The sequence below is a fragment of the Tripterygium wilfordii genome, chromosome 23 (assembly GCF_013401445.1).
Source record: "Tripterygium wilfordii isolate XIE 37 chromosome 23, ASM1340144v1, whole genome shotgun sequence".
Classification (NCBI taxonomy): Eukaryota; Viridiplantae; Streptophyta; class Magnoliopsida; order Celastrales; family Celastraceae; genus Tripterygium; species Tripterygium wilfordii.
Window position 1 is genome coordinate 3,252,948 of NC_052254.1, and position 24,435 is coordinate 3,277,382.

General features: G+C 34.4%; 3 protein-coding genes and 1 long non-coding RNA gene across 7 annotated transcripts; 1 reads left to right on the forward strand and 3 right to left on the reverse strand.

The window, feature by feature from the left end:
• Positions 1–6,514: 6,514 nt before the first annotated feature.
• LOC119993761 (transcription factor MYB60-like) lies at positions 6,515–8,050 on the reverse strand. Its single transcript, XM_038840984.1, has 3 exons — positions 7,900–8,050; positions 7,533–7,662; positions 6,515–7,408 (listed from the first exon to the last, which is right to left on the reverse strand). The coding sequence occupies exons 1-3, from the start codon at positions 8,030–8,032 to the stop codon at positions 6,679–6,681; spliced, it is 993 nt and encodes a 330-aa protein (XP_038696912.1). The 5' UTR covers positions 8,033–8,050; the 3' UTR covers positions 6,515–6,678.
• Positions 8,051–11,593: 3,543 nt separating this feature from the next.
• On the forward strand, positions 11,594–18,887 carry LOC119993188. Of its 3 annotated transcripts, XR_005466517.1 has the most exons (7): positions 11,594–11,773; positions 11,862–12,336; positions 12,742–12,822; positions 12,921–13,008; positions 17,661–18,061; positions 18,149–18,239; positions 18,334–18,887. It is a non-coding gene; the product is annotated as an uncharacterized LOC119993188 (long non-coding RNA). The 3 variants fall into 3 exon arrangements; XR_005466516.1 differs by having other exon boundaries at positions 18,149–18,364; XR_005466518.1 differs by having other exon boundaries at positions 17,785–18,061; positions 18,149–18,364.
• Positions 13,188–17,376, reverse strand: LOC119993186 (protein DETOXIFICATION 24-like). The gene is made up of 9 exons (XM_038840187.1): positions 16,009–17,376; positions 15,501–15,751; positions 14,883–15,421; positions 14,702–14,788; positions 14,562–14,618; positions 14,215–14,453; positions 13,988–14,106; positions 13,754–13,840; positions 13,188–13,618 (listed from the first exon to the last, which is right to left on the reverse strand). Exons 2-9 carry the CDS (start codon positions 15,744–15,746, stop codon positions 13,529–13,531), a joined length of 1,464 nt encoding a protein of 487 aa, XP_038696115.1. The 5' UTR covers positions 15,747–15,751; positions 16,009–17,376; the 3' UTR covers positions 13,188–13,528.
• A 35-nt stretch (positions 18,888–18,922) lies between the features above and the next one.
• On the reverse strand, positions 18,923–23,794 carry LOC119993187 (ELMO domain-containing protein B-like). 2 transcript variants are annotated; one of them, XM_038840189.1, is made up of 11 exons: positions 23,472–23,794; positions 22,930–23,112; positions 22,702–22,804; positions 21,950–22,062; positions 21,638–21,706; positions 21,315–21,430; positions 21,152–21,206; positions 19,946–20,066; positions 19,602–19,744; positions 19,367–19,513; positions 18,923–19,178 (listed from the first exon to the last, which is right to left on the reverse strand). In XM_038840189.1, the coding sequence occupies exons 2-10, from the start codon at positions 23,071–23,073 to the stop codon at positions 19,415–19,417; spliced, it is 963 nt and encodes a 320-aa protein (XP_038696117.1). In that variant the 5' UTR covers positions 23,074–23,112; positions 23,472–23,794; the 3' UTR covers positions 18,923–19,178; positions 19,367–19,414. The 2 variants fall into 2 exon arrangements, with proteins under 2 accessions (XP_038696117.1, XP_038696116.1); XM_038840188.1 differs by lacking the exon at positions 18,923–19,178 and having other exon boundaries at positions 19,239–19,513.
• Positions 23,795–24,435: the final 641 nt, after the last annotated feature.

Sequence of the window (24,435 nt, forward strand, 5' to 3'; positions counted from 1 at the left end):
TTAAATTTTATTTTATAAAGAACATATCGATAATTGAGCAAAATAACTGACAATAAATGATTGATTGTTAAATTAATTTCTTGTCAAAAAATAGAAAAAAAATCGACTGTAATCGACATATTACACCCCTTCATGAATTTTGTTGAGGGGATTTCAATTCTCGATTAGATGGACATGACTTGTTCTTTCATTTTTATCAAAGGGTGGCTTAGAATTCATTGGATTTGATGTGCTGATGATGCTCTCATTCATAGCTCAACCAATTCACAGCCCACCGGACTCTATCCCATTGGTAAATTCACGGGTCACATGCAATATCCGTAAACCATATAGGCCGGTTACGTCCAAGGTTGAAACTCAATGCGAAAATACTGTCAAATTGCACTAGAAATAGTATTAGAACTTGCGATTTTCTACGCACATGCGCTAAGAGATTCAAATAGCTAACTTAACCATATGAACCAATGATTTTTTTCGTTGCTCAACCAGTTCATGATCATGAAGAAAGAAAAGCATAATCAGGGTTCAAGCCTCTACAAGGAGTGTGGCATACCCAATTTTTTCCTTTATTATTTTACTTCTTGAGATGAATTTTTTTTTTTTGTACCATAATTGGAATGTTCCTTAGAATCACTGGTTCTGTATCTAGTGAAAGAACTCTCCATTACTTGTAAGATATTTAGGTAAGATAGTGATAGGACTAACGAAGTTAATGTTAAGACTCTGTCCTTTGCAAGAATTGTCATATTCACCATCACATTCTTATGTATATTGTTCCTTGTATACTGAAATGACTTATTTCAAACTCAACAAATATAGAAGTGAATTTGGACATAGAAAATGAAAGGCAAAGAGTATTGAGCCCTACTCCTTTGACTTAATGGGTATGTTCATTAATGGATGAATTAGTATGCCATAGGCCCATAGATCAAAAAACTTTTGGGGTTATGCAGGGGCGAAGTCAGGACTTTGTATGAGAGGGGTCGCATTGACGGACGAAAGATTTTATATTAGGGTAGATAAAGTTAAGCGGGGGTCGGGGATAGCACCCCCAGAACTTTTTTTGAATTATCTATTAATTATACATTCGAGAGTACAAAAATAACACTACAAATAAAAAATTTATAAAATATGATACATAATAATTGTCACATGTCTTCTTGTTTCAACCATGAGAATGATTTTTTATAACTGGGGGTCTAAATTAAAAATTCAGGGAGGTCTTTTATGTAAATTAGTATATAACTAGGGGTATTAAAAAAATTTAGGGGGATCGGTTGCCCCCCTTAGGTAAGGGTAGCTTCGCCCCTGGGGTTTTGTCCTTGCATAGCCAAAGGCTCATGTGAGGGTTTGTGTAGTTAACTCTCTTGTACAGATTTCGATCTAGCTCATTCTCCTCGCATGCACAAATTTAATTCATTCTGGTCTTGTCCGTCGTCAGTGTGGAACGGTCTGGATTGATGGTCTGAATTTAGTATTGATCCAACTATCCGGTGGACATATTGGGCTCTGGAATTCTTCGTAAAAGAAAAGAGAGTATACCATAGGAGTATAGGAAAGACATGGGAAAGATTCAAGATGCAATTTGCTATGGGCCTTCAAAAGGATTTCATTAGTAGGCCATTATGGGCCAACTAATTTGTTGGAGGTGGATGATCTTCTTTTTTTTTTTTTTTTTTTACTTTTTAATAAACCCCAAATATATTTTGCTCTCCATTAATTCAAAATTAATTGTATCTTTGTTTATGCTGCCAAGAAAAAATAAAACAAGGGTCAACACCACATATCAAGCACATGCTATGCATAATGCATTAAACCCTTGACCACTAAAATGATTAAAAAATAAATTATTTATCAAAAATTGCTGTCACATTTATTTCATATTTATCATAAATTTAATTCAATTAAATGCCACATTTTCCCACTTGATTATTCTGGCCACAGTGAATTACACTGGGAAATATTTCCCCCTTTATTTGGAAGTTAGAATTATTAATTGACAATGATATTAATTAGGGTTTTGTCAAATTCCTCATTGGTGGGCCCAAATATACTTAACCTAATTTGAAGGCCATAAAGAAGTACTAGTAAATGCATGTAGTGGAGTTGTAGTAGATGAACATTATTTGCACTCCATTTTTTATTAAATACGCCCCACTCTAATATATTTTTTAAGAGTTAATGGGGTGTATTTAGTAAAAAACGGGGTGTAAATAATGTTTATTGTTGTTAGTAAGCTAGTAAGCAAATTAAAGCAATCTATTAATTTCTCTTTCTCTCTCTCTACATTATATAGCTTGCATTAATGATGATGATTTTCACTATGTGAACAGAAATCTTCAAGGAAAAAAAAAATTAAAGAGAGTGCACTAATGATGTTTAAATATAGGGCAGAAACTTAAATTTTGCATTGAAAGCAGTGGGATCAGAGAGTAATTGGGCAATAACTGGGAGATATTATTGACTGACAGCATTTAAAAATCTTGCTTAAATTTTATATATTCACCAAATGAGGCCAAATGGGTGATTGAATAAGGGTTTTTTTTTTTGGGTGGCCTCTTGAATTAAAAATTGGGGGTATTGATGAGGATCATAAGTAACCATGGGAGTGGGAGGTGGCCTCTTATTTCACATGCCATGCCAACCATGCAATGTTAGGTGGAGATGATAGTAATGCTAGAAAGTGAGAGGAGGAGGAGGAGGATACATTAAAAAATTAAGGGTAGTTTTGTTTTGGTTTCTGTAATTAAAAAAATAGAAAATGTATATTTTTTTTTGGATTTTTTGTTTTCAAATGATTTTAGCTATTTACATAATATGTTTCTCGTATTTTTTTAAAATGGGTAATCAAATATATATGTTTTCTGAGTTGTGTTTTATGTTTTTTAAAAATGAAAATATAAAATATATAGAAAACAGGCATGCCAAACATATTTTAAAGTTCTTTGATTATATTATTTATAGGAAATTAAAATGTTGCATTCATGAATTAAAAGGGTATTAATTAATTCAGTCTTGCCTGCCAGAGTCCAGAGAGAACTGGCTCTCAAATTAATTAATTTACATCAAGATTAATTTAATGGGTAATCATCAAACTATATGTCAAAGAACTTTAATCACTTAATCATATATGTTTCAATGTTTGTGTTGTTTGTGTAGACATATATGGCAGACACATGTTATAACATATCATAACAAATACTAGACATGCATCATATATATATATATATATAAAATTACATGACCATATATCTCACATAGAAGGAGAAAATCAAAGGAGCCCAAAGTTTAATCTAATTAAAACTTGGACGGAAGCGCTACGTATCCCTAAGAAATTCAATCATAACATGTAATTAGATAACGTAATAACCAAATTCAATGTAACTAGATAACGTAATACTGTTATGACCGGTTATGGAACAAATTGCTAGGGATATATAGAGTTTTCGAAACCCGAATACCTAGAGAGCTTCAAGGTTTCTAAACATTAAAAATTGAAAGTACATCACACTCTATTAAATATGAAATACCACAATTTTTTCTCTAAGAACTATAACTGTGAGAAATCAAATTATTAGGAAATGTGAATCTCATGCCAAAATAAAAAAAAATTAAATTTATTGAATAAAATTAACTCCATCAAACGATCCAAAACTGCATTACAGGTCAAGGAAACCAGTGTATTATGCACCCGATTTAGCCTAATATAGTCGGGATTCCAGGCAATGCGCTGGAAAAGTCAATAAAAATACAAAATTTAAAAAATATTATATATATATATATATATATAAATATAAAATTTTTAATTTATGCGATATGTACATGTTATTGTAATAGCATATATTATAATCAAATTACTATTATCATATATATATGTCTAGAGTTGAAATATAATTACCATACAAATCACATAAAATTTTTGTTTTTAGTAAACAAATTTTTATTGGTTATCATCACCCCTTTTAAGTATTGTATATAGATACTCTTTTATTATATGTCTGCAAAAATAATTCTAATTGGCATTATTAATTTTTATTTTACCATCATTAATTTTTATTATATCCTTTTATTAAGTATCGTGTAGTATAATTATATATATATATAGTAAAATAACTCTAATGGAATTATAATTGATTTTTCTTTTTAAATATTCTTTGGTCCTAAGTGCTAAAGTATAGTTAAAGTAATAAAGTTAAAAAAATTATTTTTTTAAATTTTTCCTAGAATAATCTAGTTCCCAAGAATTACTATTGATGTTTCCTTCTTGTTATTATATTTAATATAATAGAATTGTAAACTGTATATGAAGGCACAAAGCTTTTGGTTTTTCGATTTACATGAAAGTAATTGTAAAATTGGGTACAAATTTTGGCAGAACCAGTGAACGCAATTATTTTTATCGAGAATGACACCATACAAATTTACATTTAGACATCCAGAATCAAAATCATGAGTTGTTTCATGGTGATTCATAAATTTAGGAGAGACATCATCAATTATTTTACAAAAATAAATGGTACCTTCAATGGCAATTAAATCAAGAGTCTATAGTAATAAGTGCTTGACCCTATCTAATGAATTGCATTTAGTTTCTAACTTACCAAGTTGCCTCACTATTGAAACTGAAAATATGTGATCACATATATCCCCACATAGTTTAATGTGAGACTATATATCACTGGAAATCTAACTAGATTTTTTGTTGATATATGCCACATTTCATTTTCATTTTTATTTTAAAAATCCATATCATTTTTATATTCCACACTGCAATTTAATTTGTATTTTATTTTATATTTCGATAAATTTGTGGTAGGTTAGCCATTTACGGCATGAAATTGATTGATTGGGCCGGAGTGACCCAATTACTGAAATTCATAACATTCAGTGATCAAATTTGAATTTTTTTTTTCTTCCAACGATCTGTTTGTCAATGACCCGATTTTTCAGTGACCTATTTGAACTTATGGGCCCATAATAGTAGTAATCATCAATTGTCATATTGTGAGCCTTAATTAATTCAGCAAAATATACAATGTTTTATTGGGATCTTACTTTAATAATTATCCACATATTTATTGAAAAACTGAAATTCTTAAAGTATAAGATCAATTATTTTATTTTGGTCACCTCTAAATGGTGCAAATAGATAGATATAATGACATTAGTACTGTTGCATTCATTTCAATCAGAAAACATAAAGCTATAGCTTGTCAGATTATCATGTGAAAGATCTTTCATACAAAGTTCAACAATTGACAACCCATCTAGGCTTTCTTTAGTTTTTTTTCTCTCTCAATGAAATAAATTCTTGAGTTTTGTTATTAATTAACTGTATGTTTCACTCTTTAGGTAAAAAAGTTTATGAGGGGACCATATATATATATATATATATATGTATATGTATGTATGTATATGTATATATATGTATGTACATGTGTAAGCAACACATATCATGAGAAGCTAAATAAAACAGGGATCCCAATCATCTCAGTGACTGACATGTCACCCCCCTGGTTCAATTATCAAGTTTTGTGGACCTCTACACTTACATCAATCAAATGAAAATATCAATTACTCGAATGACCGAGATCCAATTTATTGGGATTGCTAACATTTCTATAAATAAAAACCCATAATTAACTTCTCTCTATATCTTGTGAAAGATTATTTGCATGAAATCACCATAACTACTAGCTAATACTAGTTTTGCTTCTCCCACCGAAAGGAACCTTAAATTCACATGTTTTCTACCTAAAAAAGAGGGCACTAAGAAGCTACTCTTTCCCCCTCTTTTGGCATGCAAGACTTTCGTGACACCCATCACATTTTTTTTTTACTTATATGGTTATTATTCTTCTTGCAATGTATATTTGCTTCTTCTTTGTTTGCTAAAATAAGGCTCATATATATATATATACACACTTTAATTCCAAGTCATTACCAAACATTGCATACAAGAAAAGGATGTGTGTTTATATTAATTATACCACCAACATTATTATAACTTTAGTCAAAACTAGAATGCAAGTTAATGATTCATGTATCTTGTTTTTGACTTGATTAAAAATTCAATAAATGTAAATTAATGGTCCTCAATATGAAATGTCTCTACACATGAACATTACTTGTTAATGCTAATGCTTAATTCACCTATCTAAAAATAAATAAATAGAGTGCACAAAAGCATGCATTTTAAGTAATCCTAGGGCTTCAAGAATATTGCTTAACAACATATTTTTCAGCATTCATAATTTTCTTGGATTTTCGGCTTCATAGATTAGAACACGTAAAATTAGAGATGATGAATTACTAGCTAATTGGTTTATCGGATATCGAAAAAGCAAACTTGTACGATATTATTCTCGGTTACAAAAAGAAGAAGCTAATTGGCTTATCGTTCTAGCCGGGATAGTACTAAATATTCATACCATAACAAGAAGATGAAGAAAGAGATCACATATAGTGATAAGCGTAACAATATTAATGCATTGAAAGATAATGATGTTAATTAGTATTTGAAGAAGAGATCCCAACTTCTTAGAACCTCACAAATTAATAAAAAGATTAAAACCCTAGAGTGATACAATCAGCACTTCTTCTTCTTCTTCTTTTTTTCTTTCTCTTAGGTCTTTTATGCATCCATTTATAACTCAAACTTAACAGTAACATTAATTCTCAAAACATTGGTGATAGCTCCATCATATCTTCAACTTGAGCACCACTTTCATCCAAAAGCCACTTCTCAAGAAATGATAATGGAGGAGGAGGAGGAGGAGGAGGAAGAGGAGTGTTAATGCTTTGGCTTTCACTTTGCTGCATATCCATCACAATCTTATGATCCTTCACAAAATCATCATCTAGACACCCTTTTGTCTCACAATCACAGCTAGACTTCTCCCATCCTGAATTATTATTAGCAGTCAAGTTCCCAAACGATAACATCGATTCAAAATCGTCGCTCGATATCATATGATGATCATCTCCACATTCTTGCTCAGCTTTGGGTTTATAGCAATGAAGATGGGTGGCAGTAGAAGTACTAGTCATGGCTTGTGATGATAAGGTGGCATTGTTTTGATGCTCTATAGACTTATTTGGTGATGATCTCATCCAACCTTCAAGGAGTCTTGAGATGTTTTCAGTGCTTGAAGCATATGTGGAGAATTGGTTAGGCCTTGGAGGAGGAGGAGAGAGTGATGATGATGATCCATGGTTGCTAGTGAGATGATGATAATCAAAGCTTTCTCTTTCAAGAAAACTACTCTTTGATGCTAAGAATTGTGGTGTTGTTGTTGGCTCCAATGCTGATTGAAGCTTCTTTAGCTTCTTCTTCAAGTGGGTGTTCCAATAGTTCTTTATGTCATTGTCTGTTCTTTGTGGAAGATAAGAAGCTATTGCTGCCCATCTGTCATACCAAATTAAATGTTGAATCAATGAACATATCATTAGAGATCATCTCAATTAACAAAAACTAACCCAAAAGAGAAATCAAGATTGAAAGAAGAGATGTTTGGAGATTAGATTATTACTTGTTACCCAATAGAGCTTGCAAGTGAATTATCATTCCTTCTTCATGAGGAGTGAAATTCCCTCTCTTGATTCCTGGTCTTAAGTAATTTGTCCATCTAAGCCTGCAACTCTTGCTACACCTTAACAAACCTTTGTAATCATCAACAACAGGAGATTATTGATCTATTAATAATACTATATAACCCTAAACATAAACAATTCAAGAACAAATATTTACCACAAAAAATAGAAAATCATGACAAAATGATTGAAACCCATTAAAGAAAAGCAATGATTTAGGGATATGGTAAGCAAAAAATAGAAAATCATGACAAAATGATTGAAACCCATTAAAGAAAAAGCAATGATTTAGGGATATAGAGTTACCAGTGCTGGTGGGCACTGATCTCCAATTTCCAGGACCATGTTCTTGAATATAAGAGACTAAGATGATGTCCTCTTCAGGAGTCCATGGACCTTTCTTGATGCCAACTTTTTCACAGCAAGGAGGTCTCCCCATGACTCTCTCTCTCTCTCTCTCTCTCTCTCTCTCTCTCTAATCGTCTGTCTAGGCTTATATGGGCAAATAGTTCTAATGGTATAGGAGTGCTTATATATATGTGGGGTGAGTTAAGAGGAGAGAAGAAAAGAAACTCTTTTTTTTCCCTTAAAAAACCCCATAACCCATTTGACTTTGATACCTAGCTGAGTCATCGTAGCCTTTTTTTTTACTAGTTTTTGTATTAAATGTTGGTTAATCTAACTAAAAACCAAAGTCTTAAGAAGTTCAATATCCCGTGCCATGCCAGATCATCAGCCATAGTAGGTATGAGAAATACACACCCTCATATTGATATATCAACAATATTGACTGTTTTCAGCTTTGGGTTATTTGATTCCCACGAATATATTGAATCCGCACAGCTTTGTAGCTATTATAAATCGAAATTCAGCTCATTGAGCAAATCCAGCTACTTTTGATCAAACCCTAACTCACTAGCTAGGCTAGAAAAAAAGGTGAACTTTGTCTATATATATACCACTCGGTTGGGTAAGTCTCAATTGATGTAGGACTTTTTATGTTCATAATAGTAGGAAAGGTGTAGGAAACTTCATTGTCTTTTCTGCTCGGCTTATTTATTAAATAAGTTTATGATTATGGGAGATAAATCCTTCAAGTTAGGAGCAATGTTGAATTCATTATGCTAACACATTTGAGATTCAACCAAGATAGTTGGGTAGGATGAAGAAATTCATCAAATATCCAAGACTTCCGATTGAGAGCAATGCTCTAGATCTCCAATCTATGACTTACATTGTATCCCTATTCCATGTAGGGTTCCCTTAACATTCAACAATTTCAAGATAAATATAGGATTATAAATTGGGGTTCTCGAGTATTTTTCTTATTGAAGTGATTGTTCATAAACTAGGTTGCGTTTTATCAAATCCAATCAAGTGTGTTCATGAGCATGTATATTACTTGCATCAAAGCTTATTCACATATCCTTGTCAAAGTAGCGATTTCTTAAAATTCTTTTGATGAACAATTAATATATAAGCTTATCACATGCCTTAAATGGAGAAATGCTCCCATTTTTATACATGAAAAATGATACAAAACCAATATGCCACTCTAGAAATTAAAGAAATTTATATCGTAGAAGAATAGCCAAAAATCAATATAATGAAGAAAAATGAACATACTTGATGACATAAAAAGAAAGAAAGAAAAAACTACAAAATATCTAGTCATATTTATTTTTCCTAAAATGTACTCTCTTAGGCATCAAAAAGCAACCAAAAGAATTTGACAATATATATATATATATAGTGTATATATATACGGATATCTTGAGATCACAAAAGCCACACGTAGCACCATTAGGAATTTAGGATCTTGGCAGCACACACAATCTTTAAATTGGTGGGTAGAAACCCAAAAAGTCAAAGATTTATTGTGTAGTGAAGACACCTTAGACTAAAAAGGTAAAGCTTACTGTTAAGTTGTAAGGATAGATCCGTATCGAAAACAAGGATTCTATGGATCTAACTTGTATGTTGAGCAAATTTTTTTGGAGTTACCTCATGAGCCGAAAATTTGTAATTACTTGGTGTGTGTGGGACGAGAGTACACTCACATACTTGAAATTTATCATATAAGATTGAGTCCAACGTGACGGTGTCTAAGTAATGTATAAGAGACAAAACTCAAACACAAAACCTCATGATCACCATGTTTAAGGACTTTCTGGAGGGCGAAGGGAGTAGTTAGGAGGTCACCAACCCAACAACTAAAGCGTCCTAATACATACACACATACGTACATGAGTCCTTGTAGCTCACAAAATTAAGTGCTATCTACCAAGCCTCTCTTCATCTTTCAAAAATGCCATATTTGAACACGTTTTTGAAAGAGGGTTATTTAGGGTTAGGTTAAGATTTTAGAATGTCAATGATCGGATCTGAAGAATTATGTCAAGAATTAACATCTTGCCATCAGGTTTAAGTTTGTTTTTTCGGAGTATGATATTTTCGAAGTTGCCAGTTAGAGGCTACTCATCATTGAAATAATCATTTATATTTTAGTATTTAACACTGTACCGACGAATTCCTAAATAGGAGTATGAATCCGTATTAAGACAATCAAAAAGAATTTAAAGTCGAAACGATTGAGTATATATAAATGAATAAGTCAATTCCTTCTATTTAACCAGACAAGAAAAATTGATAGAAGAAACAAGCAAAGCAAGCAATGGTTTCTGGGTAAAAGGAATTGAATTTACCTGTGAAAAAGAAAAACCCTGAGGGAACACTACACAATTAGCTAGCTTGTTTAATTAGTGATATGTATTAATTGGTTCAAATAATTAGAAGAGTGAAGTGAAAGGTGTAAAGTGTAATGATCCAGCAGAGGTAGCTCATATCTGGTTGGAAAACCACTGTCAATTGTCAATATCCCAATCACATTTGCATAATAAGCCAATTGGACCACAGAGAACAGTTGAGTCACTCTCCATGATCACTCAAATAAATTGTATATGACAATTGAATTCATATACCTTACAGTACAAGGACATTACACACTACAAACCCTACAAACTGAGATCATATTGGAACCAGATTCCGCTCCACTTGAGGAAGGAAACCATAAATTGTGTTCTGAACACAAGTTGACACAAGCACAGCATATATATATATATATTCTTTCCGGTCCTGATGACCGAATTTGTCAGACCCGGATTAAATCAAGTTTGGACATAAGTTATATGTTTGAAATCCGGGTCTTAACACAAAATTTTCTTTCAGTTTAAAATCGAGTTCGAGTCCAAATACGTAAATATTGTTCGATTTTTACTTGGCTGGATCCCGATCCGGATTATGTTATTGTTCGATTTACTTGTCTAGATTTAAACCAAACCAAGTTTGATCAATTAAGTACGTTTGAAATCCAATTCGGATTAAAGTCCGTACATGTAAATATCTCATAAAATCATGTTGTTGTTCTACCCGAAACCGACCCGAAACCGATTTTGCCAGCCCTATATATATACATATATGTATGTATATGTAGAAGTATATATATATATATATATATATATATATGCATTGTTTGTTATCAAAATGGGCTTTTGTCTTTTGATATGGCCCATTTACAAGCAATTGAAAGATCTCATATGTAAGTTTATTTGCTAAACCATTCATGAAAATTACCTAAAGTCCCATAATGACCTGAAAATTTTCCTTTATTTTTATTTTGTGCTTCTGTAAAGAATAATCTTATTGTGCATTCAAAATTTCAAATATATACAGGACCTAAATTATCAACAGGCTTTCAAAGTACATTGAAAATTCGTCCTAGAGTCGCTCTGCTGGCTGGAACACTTGGAGTGTAATGTACATATATGCCCTGATAAAGAGTCGGAAACTGGGATAAAGAGTCGGAAACTGGGCCATCTTTTTCAAGCCCAACTTCTGTATGGGCCTCCAGCCTTCTTACTAACTGGACTCTTCTAAATGGGCTTGTCTTGATAGCGCCTGATATTGTTCGTCACCTGTCAAATGTTCTTGCGAGCAAGACCAAGACCAACACCAAGACCATGATTATGGCGTATTTGGCAGCATTTTCAGTTCCACTCCACATCCTTCTTTCGTAGCTTTTGGCTGTCAAATGTAAGCTTGGAGTCTGCGGGCGATGACATTAACAATCTTTGCATATTGGGTTCCAAATGTAGGTCAGCAATGTTTGTTACTCGCGGAGGTAAGCAGGGTTCAACCAGTGCTCTTTGATAATTTTCCCATTTCTCTGTTTCTTGGAAAATCAGTTCAATTTAATCTTTGTTTGATAGGTGTTGCTAATGGGCCCGATCGCAGGGCATAGTGGCATATGTTAGCATCGCCTCCTACTACCTATTTGGGATTCCAGCCGGAGTTGTTATTGGTTATGTGATGTAAATCCAAGCCGAAACCCAGCAACAAGCGACCCTAACTAGTGACTAGAAAACCGATTATCCAATGTTAGGTTTGGCTCACTTATATACTGAAACTTGTAACCATAGACCACCGAGTGTGTGGAAACTGAAACTTGGAACCATAGACCATCGGAGTTGTAAATCCAAGACCAACACCAAGACCATGATTATGGCGTATTTGGCAGCACTTTCAGTTCCACTCCACATCCTTCTTTCGTAGCTTTCGACTGTCAAATGTAAGCTTGGAGTCTGCGGGCGATGACATTAACAATCTTTGCATATTGGGTTCCAAATGTAGGTCAGCAATGTTTGTTACTTGCGGAGGTAAACAGGGTTCAACCGGTGCTCTCTGGTAATTTTCCCATTTCTCTGTTTCTTGGAAAATCAGTTCAATTTAATCTTTGTTTGATGGGTGTTGCTAATGGGCCCGATGGCAGGGCATAGTAGCATATGTTAGCATCGCCTCCTACTACCTATTTGGGATTCCTGCCGGAGTTGTTCTTGGTTATGTTATCGATCTATTTTCTTACACCATTTCAATTGCATTTGTGGTCAAATTAGGTGAAACTTTTACTATTTTTCCGATTATCAAATCGATCGAAAGCATATTTTAGAACATTAGCTTAGTTTATGTTTTTGGAAAAAAATGGAGTTTAAAGAACTTTCCTTTCCATATCAGATCCATAGAGGCAGCTGGTTTCTAACCCTCTAAATAGGAGAATTGGCTTTATAACTGTTCTCCCCTTTTATTTTGTAGGGTGTTTGGATTGGGATGTTAATTGGGTTCAAACTGTTGTCCTCATTGTGAATCACTTACTGAACTGACTGGGATAAACAGGTATCTTCTTTGTCTTTTAAACTCTCCTTACCCGAAAAAAGTGATTCTTTCTTCTACAAGAACAAAATATTCACTTACTTAGATTTGGTTATTTGCAGGTTATTATAGCTTGTATTTGTGTAAATAAATGACTTGTACCAGAGTCCGAAGAGCACAACAATAACCCACAAAGATGTTCGACTTCAGGTTTCATTTTTTTCCCCTTTGCATTCAGATTCCTTCTGATTCCTCATATGGATTCATATAGCTAGTCCCAAACTGTTTGGGACAAAGGCTTTGATAGTGATGATGCGTTTGAAAAAAAAAGAAGCATCCACTGTAAACCTTATTTTCTGTATAAAAAAGCAATAATTGCGGGGAACGAATAACCGTAAACCTTATTTTCTACATTGACTATGTAGAGGTTTGAATGCTTAAACTTATTCAACTGAATTTAGCTGCCATATATGCTACATAGAGAACCCAAATTATGCAAATATTGGTGTATTGCTTAACTTGATGTCTTTTCATGCCAAAAGTGGCAGTCAAGCAGCTTGTCAGTCTCATATGGATGGTTTTGGGAATACAACTAGTGTGATAATTCATAGTATCCTTTGTGCGTAGGAAACCAAATGCCCCAACTTCTATATCATCTTATTCTTGAAGATCCGATTCAAGCTACTCTAATTCTACAGAATCAATTCTTTGAATTTCTTCTTGACTTTGTTCAAGCTTCAGAAGTATGACTCTGACTGTTAATAGCTTCTTCTGAGGGTTTTAGTAGCCACCGGTTAAGACGCTCTGATGTGTTGGTCACCTGGGAGGAAAGCAATGTTTGTTGTCATTAAACAGCAAGTTTCACTCATCCTTCAATCATGTGGTTAGTTGACTCCTTTAGGTGCAGACCAATGTTTTTGAGGTAGTTTTGAAACTAGAAGTTTAAAGTTGTTACCTGTTCTTCCCAATCTGTTTTCCATGTCATGTAGAGAAGCACAAATGTTTGTGTTGCCACTCCAAATATCATTCCAACCCAAATTCCCTATTAAACCAAAGAATGAAAATTTAGTGTAATTTCTTATGCAAATTTTCATTCTCTTCCTTGTTCTGCTTATATGACATCAAATACCAGACCCAATATGTCAGACAAAACTCTCTCTAATCAATATCAACAGAGTTTGATTCTTACCATAACCTGCATATGAGCCACATAACCAAGCAAAGCTCCGACTGGAATTCCAATCACATAATAGCTACCGATATTGATAAATGCAACCACACTTTGCCATCCAGCACCAACTGCTACTCCTGCGGACAAAACAATATATACTAAATCAAGGAATATTTCCTCACGGTCTCTAGCTATGCAAGACAGGCACTTACAGAGTGATGTTTTTGCATTAAAACATTACTTACCTGAAAGGACAGGTTGAACTCCGTTAAGAAAGACAGAGATAGCAAGTAGGGTTCTTAGGCTTGACACTGATTTCGCGATTGCTTCACTCGTTGAGAATATGTATGAGATCTGAGAACTGAAGATAAAACATAGTACCGAAAAGAGTAGTCCGACGCATATTGATGTACTTAAGATGACCTTAACTGCAAATTTTGCAGCTTTAGTATTTCCTGCCCCAAGTTCATTCGAAACACGTACACTGAGTGCGTAAAACAGCAGAATGAGAAACGCTAATCAACAAAATATATGTTAATTATTAGAGGAGTGAATGTAGAATGAAGAATTGTGCTCAGAGTCTAAGACACACCTTGCTGTGACTAGGAAGCCGAGGCCGATCATCATTTCACACGTGATGACATTAAGGCTGAAGGTTCCTTTCAGTTAGGAGTTATTGGTTTGGGAAATGATGACAAATAAATGAATGTAAAATCTGTTTTAAGATTTTACCAGATAGAGAAAGTTGATATTGCTATCGTTGCATTTTTCATGTATCCTGCCAACAAGACAAGGACAGAGCTGTACCATAATTCCAAGCTATCAAAAGAAAAGCATGTGTTTGTAAGTACAAAACATCAACAATTGATGATTACAAGCCTGACTTACTGAAAGCTGAAATGTCCGAACTTACCAAATCATCAGACCAGAAGATACCGATAACTTTAAGACAGGAAAAATATCATAAAATGCAGCTTTAGTGAATCCCCTCCATGTCTCAGGACACCAACCTAATACATACACAAATTCCCCCAACACCAATACCAAATTGGACAAGCTCAATGCACCCATTGCACCCGAAACCCCGTAGTCAAACACATCAACAAAAAGCCATGACAGTAATATTTGAAGCAAAAATGCTGTAAGGGTTATAAAAATGAGAATGAAGTTCTTGAGCTGTGCTTGTAAGTACATTTGGATAGTTGTACTGAAAATGAGAGAGTAGAGCTGAGGAATGCACCACAAAGCAAGCGTGTTTGCTTGACTTGCAATGTCTTCATCCTCACCGAGTAATCGAAGAATCGGTGTCGCAAAGAAGAAGAGAGGTAATAAGATTGTTGTAATAACAATATTAATAATCCATGATCTTTGCAGGTAGATACCCATCATATGGTATTGCTTTGCACCAAATGCTTGTCCACATAGCGTTTCGGTCGCACTTGACATGCCTAGCTGTAAATTCATCCAAATAATTGGATTTTAGTTTAGGGTTTAGGGAAAGGTCAGACTGCTATTGATAACTTGATCTTACCGTTATGCCAATAGCGAATCGTTGTAGAACTGCTTGTACCATTGCATAGGCTGCAAACTGAACCTCACCAATATGTCCAATAAATGCTTGTGTGACCATCCAAGTTCCAAGTAGAGCCACTCTTGATAATATTGCAGGGACTGCAATTCTCCATATCTTCTTTGATTCTGTACAAATCCTCTCTCTCATGTTGCTGCTATCTTCTGCTTCTCCTCCAAGCAGTCTCTCTTGGGATCCAATATCCATTTTTCCTGTAAAATGCACACACAATCATCACTCCCAAGCTTCTAGTCTCGTCGCATTGATTTATGCATACCATGGTGCAAATCGTATAGTTAGCACTATCAGTACGAAACTTCTAGTCTCGTCGCATTGATTTATGCATACCATGGTGCAAATTGTATAGTTAGCACTATCAGTACGGGAAGTATGGTATGTGTTGCTTAGGCTACTGGATGAATAAACGCACAATAAGAAACGACAGAGACAGAGAAGAAAACCAACTTACCCCTAGCTTGACTTGTTCACAGAATCAATGGCTTGTTCACCAAATGTGAGTTTTTCAACTTCTGTGCATTTTATGAGAATATATCATTAACCTTAATTTTCCAAATTGTGTTTCAAACAAGTGACTAGTTGGTTTTTAAGAGAGACGTAAGGGAGGGCAAAATTCCACAAAATAATAGTATCTTAAGGAATTTTTTCAAAAAGTAAAGTGGGGCAATTATCCAACATGTACATCCGCCCCTGGTTACAATCAATCATTTTCTAGCATGAAGTTGTATGTACCAAAATATCAAAGCAAATAGATTCGATCGACCTACAACTAGTGCTGACATGAAAGTAGATAGATCAGTCTTTGGTCCTTGCATATCGTAAGAGTATATAGATTAGTCTTTGGTCCTTGCATATCGTAATTGTGGCAAAAAAAATTTCATCTAGAAGGATAGATGCAATTAGGTTTATGCGTTTCCGAGAAACTGTTTTCATAGTGTAAATTTGTGACTTCAAGGTCGTAATCAAGCTACTGGCATGACAACATTGAAAATTTGCTAGTAAAGTTAAGAATCATTGTGTTTTGGTTTGTTTCTTTCCTATATCTATATGTACATAGCTACCAGTCTGCTTCCATTGAAGGTTAGTTTAGCTTTCTTTGATAAGTAGGAAAAAGCTATGTCTTTGTCATCTCTAGTCTTGAAAAGATCAACTAAAACATACTCCAGCTCATGTTTGGATCCAATTTTTTTGTCTTCTTCAAGAGGAGGTAGTTCTGCATTTTTTATGTAAGGAAACTCTCTGTAATTAAATTCAACATTATTTTTAAAAAAAGGTACATGATAATTATCTCTAATTCTACTCATTTCTCTTGGTAAGTATGCATGAAAGTGATGTAAAAGTAGTAAGTGATACCAACTAAAAGCCACTTTAAAGGGAGAAAAAAAAAACATTTTCAGTCTCAAGTATGTTAAAGTGAAAAGTATTGTTTTGATATTTTCTTTCTTATTCTCTTTGATTTTTGGTAATGTACTTGTCTTACTAAATCTGCCATTACTCTGCTGATCAATAGCCTCTCATAAAGCTCTCGATATCCTCTGGTGTCATTGTTTGGTACTTACATGCTTCATTTTAACCATCTTTTACATATTTGCTGATCTATTGTATCCATTAGGTATATATTATTGTTATTGAAGCCGTTTTTGGATAATGTATTAGAGAGTTTGGAATTAGAAGCTAATTAATTCATTAATCTTTTTCTGCTGTGGCATGAACATCTATGTGTTAGTTTCTATGGTTTGGCTTGGCTTTTAAAAATAAATAAATAAAGAGGCTGACAAGGATTTACAAAGCTTCAGAAGCAGCCATGGAAGTGAGACAAATATTTCTTCCACCTTTTTCAATCACTTCAATGTGCGAATGGAGGATAAATCTTTTGCAACCAAAAGGAAAAATATTACAAGAAGCCAACAGAGACAAACCCAAAGAAAATTATTAAACTTCCCATTCAACTTCCATTATTTAAGTGTCCTAATGAGTCATGCTATTTTATTTCACTTGATTGATTTCATCATGACTAATTTTATGTTTAATATATTTTTATCTTTATTTTTTTGGAAGCCTATATGATTAACTGTTTGCTATCATACAAACACATAATGCCAGATCAAGAACTTCCTGGAGAGGAAGAGGCGTCCACAGATGATGTTGGATGCATCTTTCTATGGTTCATTCTAATTCTGTACTTTCTTGCTATCTCTGTGACCATCCAAAATATCTGCAATTTCAGCTCAAGAACTTGATTGTTGGGTGGCTCTCTGCTGCCTCATTTGTCATACATGTGTTTCTGTCATGGAATTTCTTGAGAAACTGGATCTGGGGATTCCCGGTGGGATGACTGCAATGACTATATTGAATCAACTTGGTTGGTTGTAATTCGAGAGTTTGTGTTTATATTTGGTGGCTGGTGCCCCAAGACTTGAGAGACTTGAGAGGTTCACTTTTGCTGCCTTCTCTGATGTAGCTCCCGATTTAAAACTCTCAATATCATCAGGTATCATGGTTTGGTAAGTCCCTATAATATTACTGTCTCATTCTTTCATGTATAAATCACAAAACTGTAACAATCACTTCAATTTACTTTGTTTTGACAGAATAGAAGCATGGGATGACGCTGTTCTTGTCCTGCTAGCGGGCAGGATACCTAAAAAATGCCACAACTGCCATTTCCGCTTTCTCTATTTGGTAACCTCATGTCAAAATCTCGATTACAAACGTAAATATTGGTTTGTATCTACCAGAACAAATAATTCTTGATGCAAAATGTCTTTGATTGGAGCCTTAATATCATAATCTGGGAATTCATGGTATGCATCAGTTTCTTGACTCCTTCAAGTATGAGAAATATGACTTGAGTTTCTACTATATCTGCATTTTCCATATCCATTCACGCTATCTGCATGCGGGTCTCGAATGAATTGGGGAAAGGAGATGCTAAAGCTACAAAGATTTTCCATTAAAGTAGCCCAGGAGAGTTTCTTGCATTAATCCAAGATGCAATGGTTCCTTGCATGGGTGGCTGCAGGTGCTGGGAAAAGTTTCAGTCTAATCCCAGTCAGTACTTGTCAGTGCAATCCTTGATACTTGTCAATCCACTCTTTGATAAAATAAGTAGTTTGTAGCATGTTACATAATACATGAGATTCATATAACCGAACCCAAACTTTTAAAATAAAAACTCATACGATAACGATAATGAACAAGGTCTATGGATGGGAATGATACTAGGAGTTAACTTGCAATTGCTTGAACTTGGTTAGGAAAGAGCAGGTAAAAGATACAAGGGAGAAATCTAAATCATGTTAATCAGACTGAAACCGCATCTGATTACAATACTAGCGTCTTCCCCCACCCCCCCCCCCCCCCCCCACCACGCGTTATCTTTTGACAGATTAATAAAGCATCAGAACGTCTCAATGGTTGAAACCGTCAGAGGAGTCTCATGAAAGTTCAGCTCAAGAAAGAGTAAACAAATGAACAATACCATTGTTTCCCTTTCCTGATTCAGTTCTCCAGTTTTCTGTGAGAGATTTCATTTGAATCGTCTCATGCTCCCCAAATGCATACAGTGACTTTGCTTAGAAGAACAAGCTCATACAGTGTCAGTGATGTAGTATGATAAACCTGTAGCATTCAACATAGGGATGTACAAATAATGGCAAGTAATAAAAAGGAAACAAGACGCAAAAACAACCGGTAGCAGCCAATAAGTATATGATGAGAATGAAGAACATATATTCATGCAGCTTGATTTATATATGCTATAATTTTTATTTTTACGATTTAATTTTGCATCATTTCATTTCTTGTACCTTCATATCGTCTAACAAAAAATGATGCAAAACCATAGCACCAGATTATCATCTCAAAAAATTGTATGCTGGTAAATCTGTCACATTGGAGACGTCTTCTAGTGCAAGTTCACGTTCTAGCTGCGTTCTTGTAGACTTCAAAACATCCTGGAAATTATGTAAATTAATCAAAGCCAAGAAGAGTGAAGAACTGAAGTCTCATAAATGAAATCAGGGGCACGGAGGAAAAACATACGTTGAATTCCATGTATGAGGCTCGCTTAGCAAGCCATTGCGCATCCATCATTTGAAAGGCCACGCAGAAAAGGTTGTCAAATGCCTTTTCATCCTCCTTGAGTAACTCTAAAAATCGAATTCCTGCTTCGGTAGATGGCTTTCCTGCAAAAGACAGCAAATTAGTATTTTCTTCCTGATGGAGCATAAAGATCAAGACCTCACTGAAAGTAAACTAGGTTTGGCTATTCTAATGCAGGACTGTGCCTGATGAAACATATTTTTTTTAAAATCAACGTGATAGTGGCTCATTTCATATGGTTCATCTTCTCCTGCAATATATACAAAAAGAAATCATGTTATTACCTGATTGAAGATCCAACATCTGTACCAACATGAAGGAAATGTTAATGCCAGCTACAGCAAAGGGATATTCCCACTCAGCTCTTGTGCCATTTCTTTTGTGCAACAATGCCTGGAATGGCACCTGTCCAATGAAATCCATATTATCATACTTCGTTTCCAGGCTATAGGAGTTAATCACCAAATATTTTCTTTACTACAGCATGCTACTACTTTTACAGAATGGATAGAGCAACTAGATTAAGATCACTTGGAAAGAATGGAAAAAGCCCTAAGCAAAGCCAAAGTCTACAAACTCAGACTAATTGGCATGTACGCTAAAAACTTCAATATAAAGCTGTGAAAATATATTGAAACATAAAAACAAGATAATTATAAACTACTTTATCAAAGGTTCACAGCAAAGACTAATTCGCCTACAGATCAACACAGAGTAAAGGAAAATCTCAACGACACTTTGTCTATAGCACTCCGTCTCCAATATGGCCATCCTTCAAGTAAAACCCCATTCGATAATCTCATGATCCTCATCACCTACCTATACATACTCCTCCATGTTTCTCCAAAGGAATTAGGTCCATGCACCAGAAACTATAAAAGGGCAAACAAGCACCTGAAGCAAGCTTTGAAAGCACTTTCCATTTATGCAATGGGATGCATGCATAAAAGCAAAACAAAACAAAGTGAACAAGTCAATGACCTTCAATTGCCAGTAAAAATCAGCAACATGAAGCAATAATTGACAATTTATTTCCCTAAATTCAACTTAAGTTACATAAAAAACCTAGATATAATAATTGGTGATCAAATATTCTTGCCAAACCAGGAAATGGCTTCCATAGTGACAATTACTCTAACTCTCATGCACCATAGATTGTTATTAAATGAGCTTACGGTGTCCTCTCCATAAGAAATAACTTGGAAGGAGGGATTTGGAATAATGGGGTTACAAGAAGAATAATTGAATCATTTATGTGCCTTAAATAATTATAAGTCAGAGCCGAGGATTTACTACAAGATTTGGGAATCAATATCTATGCAGACACACATATGAGTTGAATAAAAATAATATCATTGCTCTGGCTAGAATGACTGAGTGGGACCCACATTCCCAACAAGTTAACACACGTTACTCATAACTCCTCAACTACTCCAAATAGTTTAATAAATAACGGAATAGTTCACGTCACTTAAAAGCAAGGAACAAACCGGATATTGCTTGGCGAAAAAGATAAGATTCTCCAGCGATATAAATCCTCCACCCCTTCAAGTGTAAAAGAAATTAACGTCAATATACATTTATGGAGAAAATCTAGTAAAGAATCAATGTAGCACAACAAAAACCGGTTCTCCAGTAGAAATTTCAACATGCCTGAAATCTGTTGAAGGGTCTGCACCTTGCCAACCCATGTCCTTCCAAAGCTCTGATTTAAGGGAGGGGAGCTCCCTATCAGGATAAGCCAGCCTCCATAATTGCTTAAGTGCATCCTGCAGCATAAATTAAAATTTATCGCAACGAATAGAGAAAGGGGATGAGGGTAATAGTAGGAAATGTTGATTTTATGCAAATAAGGTTTTATTGTCAGCAAAAAGAATTATGACCTTAAGAAGTCAATGAACATAAAACAAGGACATTGCTGCAAATGCTAGCAACCTAAATGGCTGTAAAAATTGTGAAAATGGAAGATGACCTACTTGATGCTCCACGCGTGAACCATCAAAGGGAACTTCCACTCTTTGCCGTAGACTTCCTAGCCTTTCTTCCTAAAAAGGTACCAACTCACACCATCAAAGACGTACTGGAAACAAGTGATCGCAGAGTAATAACATAAGTTCAAAAACACTGTTTGAGAAGAAAAACCAATCAAAAAAAAAGTTTCATATTTAGAACCAAGGGACTAAAAAATGCCTGAAACTAGCCAATAAGAACATTTCTTCAAGCAATCACAATAGAGAAAAAAAAAATCAGATGTCATGCTTATACAGAAATTGAGTCAATAGACAAACCTGTAGAGGACTAAGAGGTGGTAGAAGAAGCTTCCTGCCTAATCCATATTGAGTTGCAAATGGAAAAGGCAAAAACCGACCAATAAGTGATCCAGATCCAATAACAATACTTGCTGCAAAAACAAAGATCAAAGTGTCTAATAAGAGCAGTAAAATTTACCACACATTCTATCTAATCCAGAAACGAAACAATGTAAGTTCTAAGATGCCATGCAGCATGACTCTGGAGAAATATCCAGAGAACAGAATAACCAGTTGAACAAGAAATGGCTAGAACGAATATATAAAAGCTCTTTAACAGACTTAAGATTCATAATACTAACAACAAACTGAACAAAGACCCGTTGCTTAAACAGCTCTTTCTTAATATATAAGGCTTTCAAAAGTATTCTAATAGACCATTACTAGTTAAGGAGATTCTGAGGATTAAAGTTCTTATCAAAGCAACAGAACTGCTTTTAATGGGAAAATTTCACTTGAATTATTCTAATCAATGCAAGAGGCCATAATAGGATGCCTCCCAGGGATAAGTACCTATTCTGCACCTTCGAACAGCAGGATCACTATAGAATAATCCAAACACACTTATAGGATAGAGAATCGCAATATTTCCATGCCTCATTATTGGTTCCAGTTATGACACAAGCAAGAAGTAAATGCAGCCAAATGATTTAACAATTTTATCCAATTGCATATGGACCACAAATGCATTGCCATTAACTCCAAATCTAAACCAACAACAAATAGCATACCTAACCATTGCGCCCACTGTGCTATCAACTGTGAGAAGAGAAAGGTCCAGCGGAGATGCTCCTTTCTCCTTTCCTCATCCCAAATATCTTCTAGTGTGCGTCCCTGTAAAATTTAGAAGAAATTAAAATCCAAAACTAGTTTCTGCATTCAAAGTGTTACACCGAAAAATATAAAAATTGGAAATCAAAGAAAAGTATAAAAGATAAAAAGATAAAATAAAGTTAAACCTCGGAGGGCATATCACTGTAGTCATCATCTCTAGCAAGTAGAGGTTCATTCAAACTATCAAACCCAGATTCATCTAAATGCTCGTTCTGCCTCCCATCAACATCCCCATGATGCAGCCTCCTTCTTAGTGTTCTCGACGTCATATTTTAAATCTTAGAAGTCTTTTAGAAAGACAAAAAGACCTATGAAATCAGCCAAAACCGTAAATTCTAAAATGATCACCAACAAAAGTTAAATACAAAATAAATGAAACAAATCAATTCACGCAGAACAAGAAAACATTAGCAGGGCAAATACCCGCTAGAAAAAAGTAGAAATTTTGTTAATTCACAAACTCTTCAGTAACAAATCATAGAATCAAGAACGACCGAGTAACAACAGAGTTGTAGTTTACGAAAAACAATTTCTTCCCGTGAATAATCAGAACCCATTACAATCCCAACAAAACAGCCCACACAAGATTTCATCTTTGAGGACCTCCAAGTACCGAACCATATTATAAATCCATGTTTGCACACTCACACATACATAATAAACATACCGATGTATCCTAGATTTGAAATTGGCAGCTCGATCTGAGAGATGAGGATCCGCGACGACCTTTCTGTATGTCAACAACGACACCTCCACACACCAATGTCAGGGAAGCTTGAAGAAACCTCCAAGCTAATGAAGCTGAAAGAAAGAAGAAAAAACGCGACTTTTTTATCATCAATAACTATAAATTTCGGTAGCTTAGGTGTTCTGATTCTTCTGAATGTGCAAATTTAAAGGAGGGGGTTTCGAATCTGGCGTCTGTCTCTCCGTGATTTCTCTCTCCATAAAGGGAGAGAAAGAAACACAGAGATTCCGAATTGGAAAAGAAAAAAGAAAAAGGGAAAAAACTGTTTTTTAATTAATAAAATTGTGAAAATTACATGCAAAAATTTATAGGGTTTGGTTTAGGGAAGATAAAAAAAACCCGATCCGAACACTATTCATAGGATACCCAATCCATTTAAAATCTGAAAATCGATTTTATAGGTTTTGGAAATGGTTTTGGTTTTGATTTTCAAATCCGTTAAGGTGTAGGATCGAGTTTGGTTTTTAATGTCGAGTTTAGGGTATCCGAACCATTTAATTAGAAAAGTAAATTATAGTAATAATATTATAAATGTATATTATTAGGATGTTAAATTTTAACATAATCAAGCATATTAAATAAAATAATATAATAGAATTATAGATTATAGATTATATATTCAAACTATAACAACATAATAAGTCATATTATTTATTAAAAAATTGAATTATAGATTTATAGAAAAATAAAAAAAATAAAAGTTAAATGGTTATCAGGTACCCGATGGTAAACGGTTATGTAACAATTTTAGTTTTGAAAATTTAAATGGTTTTTTAAATGGTTTTAGCATTGAGTAGAGTGTCTGACCTGTTGTCATCCCTAATTGGGTTGAGGGTGGGTTGCTATGAAAGGGCTCTTGTTATTGTGGATTTAGGGTTTCCTT

What these genes read in the sequence shown, in the direction of transcription:
- LOC119993761 (XM_038840984.1), bottom strand. Translation starts at nt 8,032, where the DNA reads ATGGGGAGACCTCCTTGCTGTGAAAAAGTTGGCATCAAGAAAGGTCCA. An exon ending in ATCAGTGCCCACCAGCACTG is followed by an intron (nt 7,663 to 7,899) that starts GTAACTCTATAT and finishes ATGATTACAAAG; the next exon opens with GTTTGTTAAGGTGTAGCAAG. An exon ending in CAAGCTCTATTGGGTAACAA is followed by an intron (nt 7,409 to 7,532) that starts GTAATAATCTAA and finishes TTGGTATGACAG; the next exon opens with ATGGGCAGCAATAGCTTCTT.
- LOC119993187 (XM_038840189.1), bottom strand. Translation starts at nt 23,073, where the DNA reads ATGACGTCGAGAACACTAAGAAGGAGGCTGCATCATGGGGATGTTGAT. An exon ending in ACAGTGATATGCCCTCCGAG is followed by an intron (nt 22,805 to 22,929) that starts GTTTAACTTTAT and finishes TAAATTTTACAG; the next exon opens with GGACGCACACTAGAAGATAT. An exon ending in ACAGTGGGCGCAATGGTTAG is followed by an intron (nt 22,063 to 22,701) that starts GTATGCTATTTG and finishes TTGTTTTTGCAG; the next exon opens with CAAGTATTGTTATTGGATCT.
- LOC119993186 (XM_038840187.1), bottom strand. Translation starts at nt 15,746, where the DNA reads ATGGATATTGGATCCCAAGAGAGACTGCTTGGAGGAGAAGCAGAAGAT. An exon ending in TCTTCTGGTCTGATGATTTG is followed by an intron (nt 14,789 to 14,882) that starts GTAAGTTCGGAC and finishes TTCTTTTGATAG; the next exon opens with CTTGGAATTATGGTACAGCT. An exon ending in AAACAGATTGGGAAGAACAG is followed by an intron (nt 13,619 to 13,753) that starts GTAACAACTTTA and finishes CTTTCCTCCCAG; the next exon opens with GTGACCAACACATCAGAGCG.